Below are 18,681 nucleotides of genomic sequence, written 5' to 3'. Positions count from 1 at the left end.
CCGGTCACACCCCGCCCTCCACCTCAGGAACCGAACCGAACCCGCCGACACGGGAAAGGGTTTTTTAATGCGAGTTTCCCTCGTACAGCTCGTTAAAACTCCGATCACCGAACCGGCACGAGGAAAGACACAACAAAATAAGTGGAAAAAAAACCCCCCAAACAAACAACAAACAAAAACCCAACTGCTGAATAAATACATAGTACACATTTTTGGACATCTCAACGTTTGGCGTATCAATCCCTTCGTTTGGTAACAGACAGCTCTGGCTTTCACCTAACAGGTTTTATTACAGTTTTATTTCTCAAATGGTCGCCCCGCCTGGATTTTTCTCCCCCAGGCACCTCTGAGTGTGTGGCCTCAAAACAGACCTAAAAAGCTCATGGAAAGCGGTGGGAAAAGCTCTGTCACCTTCCTCAGGCACATTCCAACCGCAGGCAGTTCCCTGCCCGAACTTACACGTGTAAAGCTGTTGTGCCCACATTAATGTGACCCGTCCCCGAGGAAGGGGCTCTGCCCCTCACAATCAGGCAGCAGAAGCTGCAGACACAGACAATGAAGAGGAAGGTGATTTTTTTTTCCCCTAAGGACAATCATGATGTGAATTTACTGCTTGTGAAACGCACTAGTCTGGCAGAGCCAGAGCATAACAGTGTGGGATAAGCAGAGCAGGGATCTCACAGGCAGGAAAGGTTTCTCCCCTTCCCTCTCTAACCATGGTACTACTCTTGATAGATTTTTACACCTACTAGTTCATCACAATCTCTCAGCACTTCCCAACCACTCATTTCTATCAGCCTCGACCCCACTGGAGAACTGTCTGCAGTGGAGTGTTTTGGTTTGCAATCTTAAATAATAGAAACGCTGAATAATTATTTCCCCTAAGAACGAGAGAACAGCTCTTTACACCTAATGTGAATGGGCCATCAAAGAAAATGACCAAAACAATCTCTGACAATTGGAATGAGGCCACCAAACACCACCAGGACCTCTGGGATGTTATCCAGAGATTGATCAGAGGTTTTGACAATCTTAACATGGTAAAGAACAGAGACAATTCCACAGCGAAGCCCTTCTGACTGATGCAGTTGTTCCCAGACTTCCCTTTCTTAGATCTGATCTTCACAGACTGAGGTGGTCTGAATGTGTGTGGGTATCCCTGCTGCTCTTAGCTGCAGAAACAAAAGGTAGGGAGGCTGTCTTATCTCTTCAGTCTAATCCCAGAGGTAAAGCATCATTAGAGGACCTTCCTTCAGTTGATCAGAAGTACCTATATTGCCACTGCTGCTGCTTTGAACTTTGTGATAGGCTTGCAAGAACTGCAAAGAGGTAAGGAATCAGATGATCTTCAGGCTCTTACTGCTGAGTTTCATCTGGTGTGACATTTAACTCTTATAACTGCTGGAGTCAGCTCCCTGATTGCTTTGTATTTGGAATACTGTCCAGGAATTATCATCTAACATCCAGTCCTGTATATGCTGTAGATGAAAACAGGCTTCCAGCTTGTGACTTGCCTCCAAAAAGCTGGATTTCCAGTCCAGGAAAGCATTTTTTAAAGCCAACCATTCCGTGATAGAAGGTTCAAGTAAATGGCACTTCCAAGAAACAGCGGATGAGGAGCAGAATCAAAAATGAAGGCACAAAATCTCCTTCGCAATTCTGCAGCAATATTCCTAGATATTACCTGCAGTATCAGAGAGGGAGATCTTCCAGTAGTGGAGTCTTAAAATACCATTAAAAATCAATATCCAAATACCTTTGAACAATGCCTTAGAAACTCTCAGCAGCATTCCCTGTTTCCACTCAGAGTCAGCAGTGAGCAGGGCCAGGGAAAGGTCCTTGCTGGGAAGCAATGCTCTAGGGGTCAAGAAAGGACACTGCGATATAACGAGTCCCTTTGGTGGTTGGGAGCCCTTCGTGGTAGTGGGTCAGGCGTCCCGGGTGCATGAGGGTCCATCCTTTCCGTGGAGCTCGGATGGAGCAGTTGTAGCGCAGGAACCGGCAGCCTCCTCCCTGATGGGAACACAAGAGACACGTCAGCTTGGAAGAAGCACCTCAGGGAAAGGGCCTCTGCCTTCTCCTGACAGCCCTTCTGAAAATGTGAGAAGGTGTTTGGAGAATCCCCTCTGTTCTGATGCATTCAGAATTCTCCTTCCTACCCTAGCCCAGTCAAAAATTGCAGTCCTTAGTGTGAAGAAGCCAGATGTGGATAAGGAAAGGGTTTTCAGCTGCCTGGACTGCTCCAGAGGCTGTGCTGCATTCCTGCCCCACTGGCACTCACCTCATAGTCTATCCCAACTCGGTTCAGGGCAATGTTGATGGTGAAGGTGGAGGCGTCATGGTGGGGCATCAGGGACGGCTGCTCGTCGGGTTTGTAGCGAACCACAAAGGCCAGTTCAAACTGAGTCTGAGGAGAGAAGAACAAAGGGCACTGTTACGGGGCTGTAGTGGTCCTTGGCTGCTGAGCTGCAGAGCAGGGTGTAACACTGAAACTGCATTCCACTGCTAAGGGAGAAAGGCAGCGACCAGGCAGGAGAATGCCTGGGAAATTGCATATTTCCTAATGCTCATACTTATGTCACGCTCCAGGGTCAGTCCCCCCACACTAGGAAAAAGTATGTGTATTCCTAGAGGATTCTTGCAGTCTTTGCACAAAGCTGCAACTGGAAGAGGTGATCAGAAGCTGGCCAGTTTTGATGCTCAGGTGCACATACCTTGGTGTAGTACCCTGGGTACAGTTTCTCTGTGATGGGTGCAATATAGTCCAGAAGAAACTTATACCATTCTCTTTCAAAGCCAATTTGGTTCATGTGTATGTCAATAGTTGGGACATTCTCATATCCTCCTTGTATTCTGCTGTCCTGAAATAGAATCACAGAAATACCCATAAGGATGGGAATCCTGGAGTTCAGGAATGAAAAGCACTTGTTTCTGGTAACTACAAATAAATAGGATGTTTACTTATCACAGTTTGCAGGATGGAAAACTCATTTCAGACAATAATTAAAACCTAAGGGAAACAATATTGCCATTATGAAGGCTGAACACTGTATCTTCAGAGGACACTAAAGAGGACTCAAAAATTAATTCACATTTAAGAACAAAATTAGGGTGTCGTCTCCAGTTTCCTGGTTTAACTGTGGGATCTAATGCCTTCCCATAGGAGGCACAGCTGCCACCAAATATGCACAGATAAAAGCAGGACCCAAAACTCAAAGAGCTCCTGCTTTACTTACCGTGTTGTCACCTGTGGACCACTGGCCATAATGTTCCATTTCTTCCACCAGCTCATCACAGGCAGTGTCAGTGAATATGGGGAACCAGTAAACATCTGGGCAGGGCTGCAGAAAGCAAACAGGTGAGAACAGCAGAAACAAGGACAGGTGCTTGAGGCAAAAGGAGTAAGGCTAAACTGAGTGCAGACTGAGTCAGTTCAAGTGGAAAGACACTAAAATATTGAGGATAGAAATTTGTCTTCTGATTTATGTGCCCCATTTCCACTTAAGAGAGCTGGAGATGTACTTCCAGGAGAAGGATTTGGCTCTAAAAATACTTTCAAGGTCATGCTCCCTGTGCTGAACTGCTTCTTCCCAAGAATGACAATAGTAATGATACAAACATTGTCCCGATGCTGATCTCCCATTGTGATGGATGAGTGATGTTTTCTTACCATTTCTACCAATTTCCCCTTCAGAGCTGCTGTGTAGTTTTCATGGATGTACTTTTCTCTCCAGTCCTGCAGACAGAAGATAAGCAAACCAGTCATTTCTGGGGGGCCTGCTTAAAGAGGCAATGAAAGGACAGGCACTCATGCAGTTTTCACAGGCTTTGAAGATCCAGATGCTATGAATCTCATAAACACCCTCTCTTTAAATTCTGTGACTGCGCTCCTCATCCCACCTGAGAGACATCATTATTACAAAGCCTGGACCTCCCGTACTGGTGAAGCAAATCATCAGATATTCCCATGCAACAGTGCTGTGCCTGCTGAGCATGCAGGTTGTCTCACCTCAGGATTGCTGAATATTTGCCAGAGGTCGTTGTGGAGGTGAGTTGTCTGGTAATTCTCCAGGGACAGGATGTGTCCGAACTGGTGCCGGTTTGTCAGGTACATAAAGACTCCCTGTAGGACAGAGGAAGACTGTCAAGGCCTTGCATTTCTGTGAGCCACCATGAAATATAAGCACTGACAGTTCTCCAAGGTGTTAATTTACTCATTCTTCCTGCTGTGGCCCTTCAGTTAAATTTCCACCCTGGATATGAGGAGCTCCGAAAGGCTATAGCCAGAGACAGTAATTCTGTCTCTTGTCAGCCAGGGCTGGAGGCCGAGCAGAATAGCTGCTGTGAGATTAGGTTCTTCCTTCTTACCGTGTCATTTCCATTTAGAACAGGCCTGAATAGGCCCAAGAACAAAAATGTTATCCACATTTAGTGGTCCCTGGCTTCGTGTGGTTTCACAGCAGGACAGAAATCCCACACTGTTCCAAAGTCTGCCCAGCACTGACTAGTGCCAGTTCACCCCGTCCCCTGCCCGGCAGAGCTGAATGCCTTGGAACTCCTTAATCTTGCACCCTCCACCTTGGCATGCAGCTCTCCCTGCCAGCCTCTCTCCTGGACTGACCTGATTCCTAACGTTGTGGCAGAAAGCCATGTCAGCATCCAGTTTGCCACTGTGGAAAAGATCTTCCCGGTCAAGCTCCGAGCGCAGCGCCTTGGCTTTAACCATGTAAACGCTGCTGATGTAGGGAACGTTCCAAAGCCCCCTGAAACACAGGGAAAGCACAGTGAGACCTGAAATACCACTAAGACAGAAATTGCTGGACTTGACAGGATGGCAGCCAGACTTGCCTGAAAGAGCCAACTCAGAACCGTAGGGAGAAACCATACCAACAGGGATTGTCGTTCCAGAAAAAAATTGCTTATATTGCTCAGAGCTTTTAAGCTGCACAAATGCTAGTCCACTGTGAAAGCAATTAATTGCTACTGTGTGCTTTTGCTGGGGACATAATTAATGGCTTGAATCTCTTCCCAGAGAGATCAACATATTTTTTCCAGTGATTTAAAGAAACTGAACTGGCCAAAAGTGCATAAGCTGATTTCCAGCATGTATTGCACATATAATGGCCTATAAAAAAAAAGGCCCCTCAAGAATATGAATGAATCAACAATTCTATTTTGTGAATATTCCATTCAAGGATCACATGGTATTTTATGAAGATTTATCTGAAAGAGATTAAACAGCACTTTACAGGATTGTAGGGGTCACACTAACTATAATCCATAGGTGGGAAAACATGACATGAGTAAAATGAAGTGATTTCAGCAGTGTCAGGACTCTCAAATCCTTACTCTGATCATAAGAAATCTCATTATCTCTGCTCAGGGGAGAACACACAGCAGACACTTCCTTTCCTACACACACAGACAGTTGTGCTCTCTGGTTCTTTGACAGCAGCCAGTTTGATGATCATGTGCTGCAACAAGCTTTACATCTGAGGGATTATATCAGGGAAAAGCTCTTTGCATACTCACACCCTCCGCCTTTGAACAATATCCACATAATCTTCTGAGCGGGCATAGTATCCATCAGGGCTCAGAGCTCCCCAGAAGTTGGACCACAGCTTCTCATGCCGGCTCACCAGAGGGGCAATCACCAGCCTGGCAGCATGAAAGGGAAAGGAATTGCAGGACAGGATGTTACCACAAGAAGAAAAGGAAAATATTTACAAACCACAGGACTGTAACAGCTATATTCTTCCTCACTTACAGAGTTGGTGTCTCCTTAACTCTGTTGGAATAAAATTCCATATAAGAAAGGGCAAGTATGGTCCCAATCTCCTCTCTAACTGCACCCTGCACCAGGTCTCTTAGAATCTGATTTGTTCTACTGATTATATAAAGACAAAAATGAGGATGATTTACATCCCCTGCCTAAAATCCAGGGACTACAACTGCAATGTAAAAAAACCCCAACACCTAAGAGGTGTTTGTCTAACATTCCATCTCTGACACAGTTCTCCTGGTGCCTTACACATCTCAGTGATAAAAGAGTTCACAGCATTCCTTGTGTGAGATGACCACTAAGGATTGCTCAGACCAAAGAACTCACTTGTTCTGTTCGATCAGGATCCTCAGAGTCTCTGTGTTCTTCAGAACTACCTCAGCATCCAGGCTAAAGTAATAGTCACAGTCAGGATCATTCCTGCACAAATCCCTACAGCCAGAGAAGAGAAAAGTCACACCAAAATCCTCTTAAAACAGAGCAAAACAAGGGACAGAACACAGGAATTCCTTCACCTTGTAGTCTAAAGGTGTTCTGGGTGTTCAGAAAAGTTCAATTTAATGTAACAACCCAGGGGACCAGCATAGCACAAGCACATCAGATTCAGTATCCAACAGCAGACAGACACACAGCCAAAATCACATTTACCAAACTGTTTCCTCAGCACAAACTGGAGAGGTTCCCATTTACAGTTGGCACAAATCCACACCAGAGCTCAAACATCTCCTGGTCACAGACAGGGAGATACTCTTCCACTAGCTCTTAGTTTTACTACTACACTCCTCCTCTCCAGAGATACAAGTGCATATTGTTTGTGATCTATGGCTGGGCATGTAGATGACATGTGGGAGGTACAGGATTATCCTTCTGCCAGATCAAAGGACCAGTGAGAACTTAGTCTCTGAAAGTGGAGAGATAAAGCTGGTATCAAAGTTGATTTTTTTCCCCAATATGTAAGGGCATGGGAGTTAGTGCTAGAAAAACTGAAAGAAAAGGGGGACTGAAAAAAAGAAAAGCAATCACTTGACAGGGATGATCCTCAGAAAAAAAACAAATGTCTTAGTTTGGACAGGGGCTGACTCTGCCAGCCATCACATGTGGCCTCTTCACTTACATGCCCAAGTTACGTGCCTCAGCATTCTCCACCTCATCATCTGGCCCCATCACCTTGACAGAGAGATATTCTTTGCCGTGCTCTTCTACAAAAGAGTCCACTTCCATCAAGTGATGTTCCTCCTATGCCAAAAATAAGGAAAAATGGGTAAGATGGGCTCATCCCAGGCCACTCAGCCTCCTGTTCTTGAAAATGCCAAACCAGATGGGCAACAGCTCTTCCCAATTCCATATCTTTACAGCTGGACAGAGCTATCTTATAGGTGCCATTGCAGATAACTACTGGGCTTACAGAGGCTGGAATTATAGAATCACAGAATCAGCCAGGTTGGAAGGGACCTCTGAGATCATCAAGTCCAACCCTTGATCCACTACCACCGTGGTTACTAGACCATGGCACTAAGTCTAGCCCAAGGTTGCAAAGGTGCCTAGAGTACAAGGAAGGTGTACATTTTCCCTACATTTGCTAAGACCATCACAGGCCATCTTCACTTACACTGTTGTGAATGAAGAGCTGGATTCGTTGCTTCGGGTAATGGAGGTTACGAAGACGTAAGAAAAACTGGGAGAGGAATGGGGTGGGCTGCTCGATGAAAATGCCAATCAGGATCATTGGCAGTGCCTCATCCTGCATCCAGAGAGGAGAGGAGAGAAGTGGTGACTCGAGTTCCACATCAGATCCCATTTTAAGACTTGTCTTTGAAGCTTTGAACAGACACATCAAGCCTTACCTTAAACCCTGTGAGGCTTCGCAGACCTTCATCACACACAGTGCAGCCAGTCTCAAATGTCCACACTTGAGGAATGTAGTTTCCCAGGTAGTTCAGCTGCAGCTGCAAAAGGCAATTTGCAATATTTTGTATTACAGGGCAGGGGAGTTTCTTTGTGTGCAACCCCACTGTAAGACCACATTTCAGCTCCATTTACCTTCTCCGGGAACTAAAGAATCTGAAGCACCATAGCCTGAGGGTCCAATTACACATGGGTCTTTGAACCAGACCTGGACCTGCCATGGACCTGGACCACTTATTATTTCTCAAATACAAGTGGACACAGGGACAGTCAATAAATGTGAAGACAGTAACCAGATCCATCAAGCCTAAAGGGTCACTTTGCAACAAACACAGACCAAATCTTTCTCTCAAGAGGTCCACTTACCTTGGTGGGTCCATTTCCATGAATCACCACAGGCAGGGTGTCATATAACAAGTTTCTTGCTCTCACTCGTGAGTTTTCAAACTTCATGACTATCTCATCTGGAAATGACATCGCCAGCATGTTAATGCTTTTATTGATAATTAGCAGCACAACCCCTCATTTCTACTGAGAAACCACTGAAAGATGAAAGCATGGATATGGATAACTGTGCACAGGCAGTTTAAGGGCTACAGACCATAACTAGAAAGAAGAAAAAAGTGTTCAGAGTGATTCTGTGAGGTAACAGGATGGCTGGGAAACTGGACAATGATGCATCTTTGCATTACAATCAGTGACTGCTCCCAGGCCCCCCGTGGCTGCTTCTCACCTCCCCTGGCATTCCAGCAGGGTTCTGAAGCGGAAAGACAGGCAAGCCCTGGGCAGGGCTGTGTGTTTTTACTTGCACTGGAAGTCCCTCCCAGTTTCAATCCCCAAGGCTAATGCAATCCGACATGCCTGGAGATCAAAGTGGCAAAGGAGGTGTAAGATGAAAAACCTGACCTGCATTCCCTCAAGTGGAGAAGGAATTGCAGTGAGAACCTAGTTGGTCACAGTGGAATTCCAAACAAATCCCAGAACTCTGGCAGAGGCTTTTACTGAAGCTTATTCTGCAGGGACAGGCATTTCTGAAATACAATCCCTTCAGCCACAAGTTTATTTCTGGTATCAATTTGCAGTTTCATTCCAAGGAGAAATGACCTTCCCTCTCCCATCTCACCTAATGCTCCGTCTAGGTTTTGGAAGATCCGGCTTCTTTGGTCTAGACTGATGTTGATACTTTCCTTTTAAAAGAATGAGATAAATAACCTTAATTAGAACACAGGGGGGCATCCATTCTTTACATGCTGAGCGAAGATATATCCCATTCCTATAATCATTTGCAAACTCTCCAAGCCCTGAAATCTAAAACACTCCCAGATAATCATCATTTTCACTCGAATCTGGGACAATTCACCATTTTCTAAAACAATTTGAATATATTCTATTAGGCAAAAACTGTGCAAAAAAAAGAAGACACTTTAAAGCTGCTGTGGGTATATCAATAAATCTCCAGCATATGAATAAAGTGCACCTGCACATAGCTATATAAACCCCACAGATAACACAGGGGAATGCCAAGATAGCAAAACCATCTGCTGTGGAGAGTTTCTTGCCATCTATCCCTAGGGCAAGTGTTACCCAAGCATTGCCTCAGGTACCAGTGCCAAACCAGAGCACAGTAGGGTGCAAGGCCAGCTTGTGCAATCTTTGTTTTTATCCCCTGCTGCAAGTCACACTCTGACTGGGTCAGACTAAAATGCAGCTGTGACTTAACAGAGTTCCATGTCCCTGCAGGCATCCATTAAGAGCCATTACTGGGAAGGACAGCAGGGTGCTAACATCCACTTTCTGAGTGCCAAGGCAGGGGAATTACTCAGCCCTTGCAGGGCATAGGGCCAGAACTGCAGATGAGAACATTAAAGGAACTGTTCATGTTAAATTATCACAGGCCATACTTGGATTTAGGGAACTAAAAAAGTCCAGCTGATCTGAATTTTCTACCAGCCCTGCTGGTAAAAAACTGCAACTCTTTCTCTAGTCAGTGTGAAAGCAGTTCCTCAATACAAATGTTTCCTCTTGTTTGTAAATGGCTGTTACAGTTTGAGTTCTTAGTTCCTGTGCATTTGTGGTGTCTCAGGGACACACTGGCCTGTGTAATGCACAACTGGGCAGGGACAGCAGACCCAGAATGACTCATGGGCTGGATGCTTCAGCCAGTGCACCACATGGTGCTGGAATAGCAGTGCTGCTTCCAGGGTCCATTCCAGGCTTCTGTAGGATGTCACATGGCATTTACCTATAATGTACTTCAGTGCTAGGTTGGATATCTCTAAGTCAGCACTGCACTCAGGGGTTTCACATCCCTTGGGAGGAGGTTGGTATGAGCTTCCAGTCATGGAAATTTCAAGTCATCTCTTTTCCCATTCATATTTTAAGCTTAAAGATATAAACTGCTAATAACAGAACATGGGGATACTGGCTAGAATGCAAATTTTCAGGCTCTCAAAATCTATATACACCTACTCTTTTTTCTGGATCCAAGAAGATGTTTGTATAGAAGAGCTGGTCACTGTCATCATCCTCTCCTTTCCACTCCTCCACAAGCTTCTTCAGGTTTGGAGCATAACCTATGAAGCCTGTGGGAATAAGAATGAAGAGGCATTTCATCCCAGATGACCAAAAAGTGGAATAACTCCTCTATACCTGTACTCTCACTTCTCTCACATGAATTCTCACTACACCCTGTGTTGCAGCAGAGATACACCAGCTTTTAGTTCGTTCACCACTTCTCCCAAGGGCCAAATAGGAGAAGAAAGTTGAAAGAGGTTCTCAGCTGAAAGCCAGCTCTGTGTCTCACCTCCAGAACCCAGGAAGCGCTTTCCATCTCGCACCTGAGGATACTTGGCTTCCAACTTTCTGTCAGGGTAGATGTAGTTCTCTGCTGAGAAAACCACCTTGCTCTTGGCTTGTTTGAATTTCTTCAGCAGTTCCGTGGGGCCCGAAGCAAAGAGCACGTCATAGCTAGAGAAAGAGGTAGACAAAAAGGGACAAAAAGGAATGGAGACAGAAAAACATGTCAGTGAGAAAAGTTTCTAGAAACAGCTAATTCTTTGGGAATCCCTTTCTTTTAGTTCTGCTTCACAGTATTACATTTTTTTGTGAAGTAACTGTAGCTAATTAAAGCAGAGTCTTATTCATACGCTGGGCATATGAAAAGACACTGAGAGTCCAAACTGTCCTTTTTCCTCTTCACTTTTCTCTGGCAGACCAGTTCTTGGCTCTCAGGATTGTGCTGCAGCCTCCCTCACCTTATAAAACAAATAATTCTGGTAAGAAAGGCCTGCCTAGTTCCAGAGGAATTGTCTGCTCATTCTCTGCAGTTACAGGCAGCCAAATTCCACCATGGCAGGATCAGGTACAACACTATCAGGCAAGAGTTGGAACCAGCCTATTCTGCTGAGACCTTCCCAAGTGCCACGGATGCAGCTCTAAGTGATTCTCAGGCAACTACAGAGAAATCAAGGGGAAAAAAACCAGAGGTCTGGACACACTTTTCAAAAGCAATCTACTTCACAGTTCACTTCCTGTCCAAACAGCCTTATGATTCAGACCATGGCAAGTTCTTTCCAACCATTACCTGTCTACAAAAAGGATGATCAGGTCCTCCTTATCCCCAAACTGCTTCAGAGCTGCTTTCAGGAGACGGACCTTCTGCCCACCTCCAGCTGGATTCTGGTCATCTCCACCCTGCCACTCCTCATCCAGCCCCAGCACCTACACAACGACAGGTACAGGGTCACCTGAACAGGGCAATGCTCACAGGAAAGGACCAGAACCCCCAACCTGACCAGTCCTGATAACTGTGCAAATCACAGCAAAAATAACAGCCCCAGGACAAATGGACTATAGACATATATATACATATATATATACATATATATACATATACATATATATACATATATATATATACACATATATATATATACATATATATATATATATATATATACACACAAACATATATATATCAGCCTTTGATCCACTCTCTGGGCTGGCCAGGCAGAGTAACACGTAGCACAATAACAAAGCACTCTGAGCCACAGGGACAGGAGCACGTTCTGTACCGTGTGCTTTGGTAGAATAATGGAAAAGTGCCATGGGGCTCCCTTGAGCAGAGTTATGGATCTCATCCCAAGCCAGCACTCAGGATGGAATAACAGACTGCTACAGAAATGCCCCAGTCACAGTGTTTTTCAGCCAGTTCAGTAGGTGTGTCCTCTCTTGAGCTTTTATTTAATCATTTTATGGCCAGGCCTTATCCATTTCCACAATTCAAAATTCCCTTTGACCAACCACCTCGACATCACCTGGACTTTGTAGTTGAAGAACTGGGCTGATCTTCTGAAGCGTTGGAACCCCTCAGTCTGCTTGGTGGCAACAGTCAGAACCAGCAGGTTTTCTGCACAAGGGGGAAAGCACAAGAGACACATTCAGCTTGTGTTGTTTCCATAACCAGCTGTTTCACACCTAACTTGATCCTGGGTATAAAACAAGAGATTATGGAAAGATACAATTTCACTGCCTGAGTCAGGAGCTAGAAAAAGAAAATAAAAAGTAGTAAGTGGTTTCTTGCCCTGCTAGTGAAAGCTACAATTCTCTTCTCTCACACAGAGTATGAAGGAAATTAAAGTTGAAGATAAAAAATAGAACTACTACAGAATGCCCATTTGGAAGGCATCCATTTAGTGCAGTATTGGTTTCCTGTTCCCCACAGAGCTGCTTTTTTGTCACTCAGCATTGACTGGGTGTAGGGAAAACCAAAATTAGTCCTGAATGTTATTATTCCCTCTATATGGCTGCTCCTATTTTCTACTGCATTCCTGAGGTGTTTTCCAGAGTTTTTCATACATATTCAATGTGAATTTAATTGTGCTATAACTTTCATTTGCATTCTCCTCCCAAACTTGCTTTTTATTTCCAGTCCCTTAAAAATGACAAAGCGAAATCCTGAAGTTCTCTTTCAGAAGTTTCTCTGTGGTACCACTGGAATATGATTTTTATGGGGAAGTTCTGGTTTCCTCATTGCAATGATGAAAATGCTATGCTTCACTCTAACAGTTTTGCTGAAGTAGGAATTTGTATAGGCTCTGGCAACGGTGCTTAAATGCAAATCCTGGCCATCCGATTTAAACATCAAAAAATACCAGGAACAACTGAAAGCACATTTTCTTGGCCTCAGCAGGCTCTTTTTGGAACAATGATTTTTTTTCAATGGATGTACCAGATGTATCTTCCTAATGTACCCAAACTGATATTCTGTCTGGTCTTAGAGAGGAAGGATCTAGGAGCTGGACCTGGGAAAGGCAGCAAAAGTGAAAAATAAGTGTAAGACTCCACGTTAAGAAGAAAGAGAATATTCTCCTAATCCTGTACCTGCATCAGAATAAAAAGAGAGGACATTGAGAACAGTCAATAGGTCAGCTCTAATTGTATTTTGTTAGACATGCTCACAAAGGAAGTGACAAATAAAAGAACAGGAATCTTGCACTGGTGCAGATTTAAAGGCACATTTTCAGACACATGAAGTGCATTCCTAATCCAGCTCCTCCAGCACGCTCCAGTCTCTGTCAGAGGGTGCAAACAAATGAGTAAAATATGTATGTCCTCAGGGAATATGTTAAAGGCATTACAGTTTCTAGCCATGTAGAAAGCCACAGCAGCTTTATGAGAGCTCCGAGCTCATGGCTTCTGAGAAGGTGAGGATCATACTGCCAAGGAAAAGGAGGGAAAACATGGGCTTGCCAGACAGGAATGTCAAGGCAAACCTTAAATTCTAGTACCTGAGGGGAGAAAGCATATGATAATGATAAAAGAAGGAACAGGAACGACAGAACTCTGACTGCTATGCAATTATTTCAGCCCCAAATCTCAGGCATCTCACATTAAGTAAATCACTAATTCATTTTCAGGCTGCCACCCCGAGAAAGCCACACACTGTTTATGATCTGACTGCCAGAAGTTTGCTGGACATGACTAAAGGCTGCACAGATGCACAGGAAGTGGTGTCCTATTTCCAAGGCAGAAAAGATCCCTCCGTGCAGTTTGTGAACTCGGAGGAGCACTAAAAGCCAGCACAGACAATTATCATCCCCAGCAGAATTCCAGGTTACAGATTCCCTTCTCATTCCTGGTCTGTGGGGTAGGACTCCGAGAGACACTAAGCTCAGTCTCTGTTCTGAGAACTCTGTAGTAGCGAGAGCTTTCCATCCCCAGAGACATTCCTTCAGCCCAGCACTGGAAGCTTGTGCTGAGCTATGCTGCCTCCACTCCTTCTCCTTTAACCCTTTTTTATCTTCCCCAAAGATTTTGCTGAACACTGGTGCAGCTGATGGGTACTGCCAGGGACAGAACAGTAAAGCTTTTTACTTTCAGTATCACATGCGGGCTTTTTAAAACATCCTAAATCAGAGTGATACTTCCCAATTTCCCATGTCACAGTCACTTTCCATATGTAGAAATGGCAGCCTGTTGAGCTAAGCTGGGCCTCCTGGGCCCAAAGGCTCCCTGGGCCATGCTGACAACTAAAAATCATATCAATACATTTAATAATGGGATGGATGCAACATACAAACACGGGGTGGTTAAAGAAGCAAGCACTGGTTTAGGAACCAGGGGAGTTGCACTCTACTGCCAGCTCTGCTATGCAACAAGGAGCCAATCCAGCTCTCCCTCTGTTTTTCCATGTGTGGAACAATAATAGAAGATATTTACCACTTTTGTGAGGGTTTTAGAGCTCTATAGATGAAAAGTATCCTGTAGGGACAAAGCACTAGAACAGGAACTCTGATGTCAATATCACAGTGAAAAGGCTGTGTAAACTTCTCAGCTTTTATGAAGATTAAAAATCAGTGACAAGTTCAGTAACAGAACAATAAATTTAAAGTTATTTACTTCAGCCCTGAGTTGACAGGGAAAGCACAGCTGCAGCTGCATTTTAGGACAAGGAATGAATTTATCCCTAGGCTGTGCTTTGGGAAATCTTACTGTGCCACTTCCTGTTAAGATGGTGTCCAAAAAAACACCATTAATATGGAGATCAAATAGAAAAAAATCAGTGCACAATTTAGTAGTGGATAATATAATCTCTGCATTAAATTTACTTTACAGAAGTATTTTTTAAAGATTCAATTAACTATAAATAACTATGCTTAGATCTTCAGATCTTACAAAGATCTAAAAGAACATCCAAGAGAGCAGACAGATATCATTACTCTCACGTTACTCTGGGGAAGCTGAGGCACGACAAAGGTGAGGCATTTTTTTCTTTGAGTCACACCAGAAGTGATGAGTTCAGAAAGCAGTTAATTCTAAATCCCTCTTCCTAACCAACATGCCTCATTCTCTTTCCCAGCCCTCAGTTTTAGCTCTAGTGCACTCTAAAACCTTACCAAAACCATGGAAGATTTGGGATGTGCAAGGAAGGCAGGATAGCACAGAGAGATTCTTTGTTTCAGTGAGGCCACTATAGCTAAAGAACTCCCAACACTCCCATGGATACATGCAACTGTATTAAGTAATAGATATATAGTAAAGGTAATTATACCAGAATCACGCTGTGAAGGGAAATATTCTAGGTAACAAGATTAAATCTCCTCCTAATTGCCACGTCTCTAATGAAGACAGAGATAATTATCCCAACTTCTTGGCAGAGTGACAGTGCGTGAAGCCCTTTGTCAGTGCTGCTGACATTGTAGCTGCCCTAATGCTCTGCCCTTCTACCAACTGCTCCAGAGTTTCTACCAACTGATGTTATTTTAGGAGCATCCCGGATCTTGAGTCACAGCGTGGACAGTCAGGGATCTAAAGCTCTCCCTTTACCTTGTTTTTGAACCGTCTAAGTCCAAAAGCAGGGAGAGCTGACCCAGGTGGGATGCAACCCCCGGGACCGAGAGTCCTTCGCCGGGATGAACCGGCGTGCCAGGCTGTGTCCCACGGCCGTGAGCTGCCTCGGGACCCGGCGGGAGGCTCGAGGTGCCGCCCCGGGGCTCAGCCTGGGCTGCGACAGCGGGACAGGGGCGGCACCGCGGGGCTGTGCCCGTCCCTCAGCCCTGCCGCCCGTCCCCCCGTGCCCCCTGAGCCCCCCTTACCTTCCTGCGGCGAGGCACGGCCGCCCCCCGCCCCGAGCAGCGCCAGCACCGCCCAGGGCAGCAGCACCGCCGGGACAACCATGGAAGCGACTTTCCCGCCCGGACCCCGCGCCGGGAGCCCCCACACGGAGCGCGGGCGATGCCTGCGGGACGGAGCGGGCGGCTCCGGGAGGCTCCGGGGCTGCCGGAGCTGTGCCACGCACCAGACCCGCCCGGCGGGGACGGGCGGAGGAAGCGGGAGGAGGCGGCTCCTCCTCCCGGGCCGCCTCGGCCCCCGCGAGAGGCGGGCGGGCGGCTGGGGCCGGGCTGGGAGCGGGGGAGGGAGCGCCGGGGCCGGGTGGGAAGAGAGGGAGCACCGGGACGTGGAGCTCGGGGGCCTGATCCCGCAGCTCCGGGGCTTTACCCGGGCGGCGTGCGGGGCACCCCGGCCGTGGGACGCCGGGGAAGAAACAGGCACTGAGCAAACGCGTAGGAGGAGAGGGGTCAGTCACTCTCTGGGCAGCTTCAGCTGGTGCTGGGCTGCAGCTGGGCTGACATGGCCATTTATGTAGGAAAAGCAAACCAGGAATGGATCGTAACGTTATGCACAGCTCTGGAAACTGGAAGCCTTATTAAATATCACCTTCCCACCTTCTTCCCACCTGTTGCCTCCCATATTTCCTTGGTGAACACAGAACCTGCAGTGGTTTTGTTCCCTACACTGATTGGTTTTCTCTGGCCGTGTACAGGTCTTTAAGTCTTACATTTGTCTCTGTGGCCTTGTGCTGGGTTTTCTTGCTCTAGCCCCGATGACTTATCTAGGCATCTTTTTCTAGTTCATTCTGCCAATATTTGAGAACGGGCAAATTAATCCCCTCTTAAAAAATTACACCTTTTTTAACATTTGCTTTAGGGTCGCTTTTACACTTCAGTGAGTGTAAGGTTTAGATGTAGGGAAACCCTTTAGAGCCTGAGGATCTACCACTGACACAGACCTTACATGAGGCCTGTCAGCAAACCAGCTCTTTAAATTAACAGAAATCACAGATATCACAGGATTTGGATTTTCAAAACAAACCCAAGAAGGTATGTTCTTAGAGGAGAAAAAATAAAGCACACTAGAAAGGCCAGATTGTAGCTAATGGATATTCTCTGCGCTTCATAACAGCATCATCCCGAAGAACTCCCATTACAATTTGTTCACTGGGAATATTCTTGGGTGTGTTCAAAGCACTTTTCCTTCCATTCCCTTTCCCTGAAGTAGTAATTCCCTCATAATTACCAGGAAAACAGAACAGGCCTCGTGCTCAAGTGATGTACTACAGGCAACAACCCAAGGAAATATTAGTTCTCTCTAAAATAGTGATTTCGGGACACTTCCTTTTGCAAAGCTGCCAGTTTCTCTAAATAATTTTTTTTTTAATTTGAAAAAAAAAAAAAAAGGAAAGAAAAGAAAAGGAAAAACCCCCAGATTTTCACTTTAGATTTCTTCAGTACTTTGCAGGCCCTGATAAATCTGTAGCAGCTTCAACACTTTAAGCCAGGAGCCACAGCAAAGATGCTCAGCACTTTCCCTTCAGACCTCAGACTGAGAGCTGGGACTCAACACGGGTTTTTAAAATTGCAAGTTTCTCATTTTGAAGAAGTTAAATCTCTCCAGTCTGAAACCAAAGCGGTTTTGCACACTGGAAATCATGAATGCCTCATTGTTTGTGCTGCTGTACCCAGCCCGTCGCTGTGTGACAGCTCTGTTTGCATTCTGCAACTCTGCCAGCCCAGCGAGCGCATTTCATTTCCCCCCTCTGTGTTTGCACTGCTCTGTGCTCTCTGGCTGCAGTCGGTGCCTGTCTTTTTAAACAGAGCCAGCTGCCAGTGCAGATGTTCCATGAGTACGTGCAACACGTGCTCCAGGCGGAGCAGCAACTTCCTAAAAACTGGAAGGCTCAGAGCTCCGTTTTTTGTGCAGCCTCAAAACACACCGGGGCTTCTGAGGCAGCACCAGCCCCACCGAAACCTGCAGGGGATGGAGTCTCACCCACCCTTTTGGGATTCCAGAGCTCCTTCCAAAACCAAACAGGATTTTGCAGGAATATTCATTTGCATTCATTCAAATATTCATTTGCAGGAATAAATGAAGAATGTGTCTCGTCCGTTCCCTTCACTGAGCTGGTTCACTGGCTCAACCTGGTCGAGAATTTCACAGTTTTAAGTCACAGTGTTTGTCTGACTTCCTCGAAACTGTGTGTCTTCTTGTGTCTCCGGAGCGCTGCGCGGGATACAAAGCTTTCCCGTGCACATCTCAGTCGCGTCACTAAGTTTGTTCCTCTATTTACTACAGGGTGTGATAGAACATGACTCGCTTTCCCGCACGGTCTCTGCCGTGGTAACGGCAGTGAATGACACTGGAATTACGGAAATCCCCTCCAGGCCTTTTCCATCGGTGCAGTGACCCGGGCGGAGACACAGAACACAGAACATCAGCCCTGGGCTGGAGCTGCCCGAGGACACCCGCGGACATCGCACCGGGAGCGGGGCAGGGGAGGAAATCCGGGACCGGGGGATACCCGGAGCGGGGAAGGGTTCCCGGTGCCGGGGCTCCAGGAGCCGGCGGGTTTGGAAGACAGGGGGGGCACCCCGGCGCTGAGGGGGCTGGAGACAGGGCGGGTCAGAGCCAGAGAGTCCCGGTCCCGGGGCCCTCCCGGAGCCGCGTGGGTCGGAACCCGGGGGGGGTGTCCCGGAACTGAGTGAGTCGGAGCCGGCGGGTCGGCAGCCGGCGGGGTCGGGAGCTGACAGAGGTCCCGGAGCCGGGAGGGCTCAGGGCCGGGGGGTCCCGGTGCAGGGGGGTCCCGGTAGGGCCGGGCCGGGTCTCTCTCCCGTCCCCGCCCGCCCCGAGGGGGCGGCGCGCGCGGCCGTCGCAAA

At 46.4% G+C, this 18,681-nt stretch overlaps 1 protein-coding gene across 2 annotated transcripts; it reads right to left on the bottom strand.

The window, feature by feature from the left end:
• Nucleotides 1-48: 48 nt before the first annotated feature.
• On the bottom strand, nt 49-18,673 carry PLOD1 (procollagen-lysine,2-oxoglutarate 5-dioxygenase 1). Of its 2 annotated transcripts, none has more exons than XM_027736391.2 (19): nt 17,802-18,673; nt 12,004-12,095; nt 11,271-11,407; nt 10,491-10,654; nt 10,157-10,269; nt 8,811-8,874; nt 8,054-8,151; nt 7,627-7,728; nt 7,392-7,523; nt 6,897-7,018; nt 6,110-6,214; nt 5,533-5,658; nt 4,622-4,763; nt 4,010-4,123; nt 3,671-3,736; nt 3,237-3,341; nt 2,715-2,861; nt 2,282-2,407; nt 49-2,013 (listed from the first exon to the last, which is right to left on the bottom strand). In XM_027736391.2, exons 1-19 carry the CDS (start codon nt 17,863-17,865, stop codon nt 1,858-1,860), a joined length of 2,175 nt encoding a protein of 724 aa, XP_027592192.1. In that variant the 5' UTR covers nt 17,866-18,673; the 3' UTR covers nt 49-1,857. The 2 variants fall into 2 exon arrangements, with proteins under 2 accessions (XP_027592192.1, XP_027592191.1); XM_027736390.2 differs by lacking the exon at nt 17,802-18,673 and adding an exon at nt 15,784-16,077.
• Between the last annotated feature and the right edge of the window lie 8 nt (nt 18,674-18,681).

Source organism: Pipra filicauda, unplaced genomic scaffold (genome assembly GCF_003945595.2).
Source record: "Pipra filicauda isolate LSUMZ 115617 unplaced genomic scaffold, ASM394559v2 scaffold47_size6085603_pilon, whole genome shotgun sequence".
NCBI lineage: Eukaryota > Metazoa > Chordata > Aves > Passeriformes > Pipridae > Pipra > Pipra filicauda.
This window is presented reverse-complemented; position numbering and strand designations above follow the sequence as displayed.

Coding starts and splice junctions, on each gene's coding strand:
- PLOD1 (XM_027736390.2), bottom strand. CDS start 15,865: ATGGTTGTCCCGGCGGTGCTGCTGCCCTGGGCGGTGCTGGCGCTGCTC. Junction 3,737..4,009: donor AAATATTCAGCAATCCTGAG/GTGAGACAACCT, acceptor TTCTGTCTGCAG/GACTGGAGAGAAAAGTACAT. Junction 3,342..3,670: donor AGGGGAAATTGGTAGAAATG/GTAAGAAAACAT, acceptor TGCTTTCTGCAG/CCCTGCCCAGATGTTTACTG.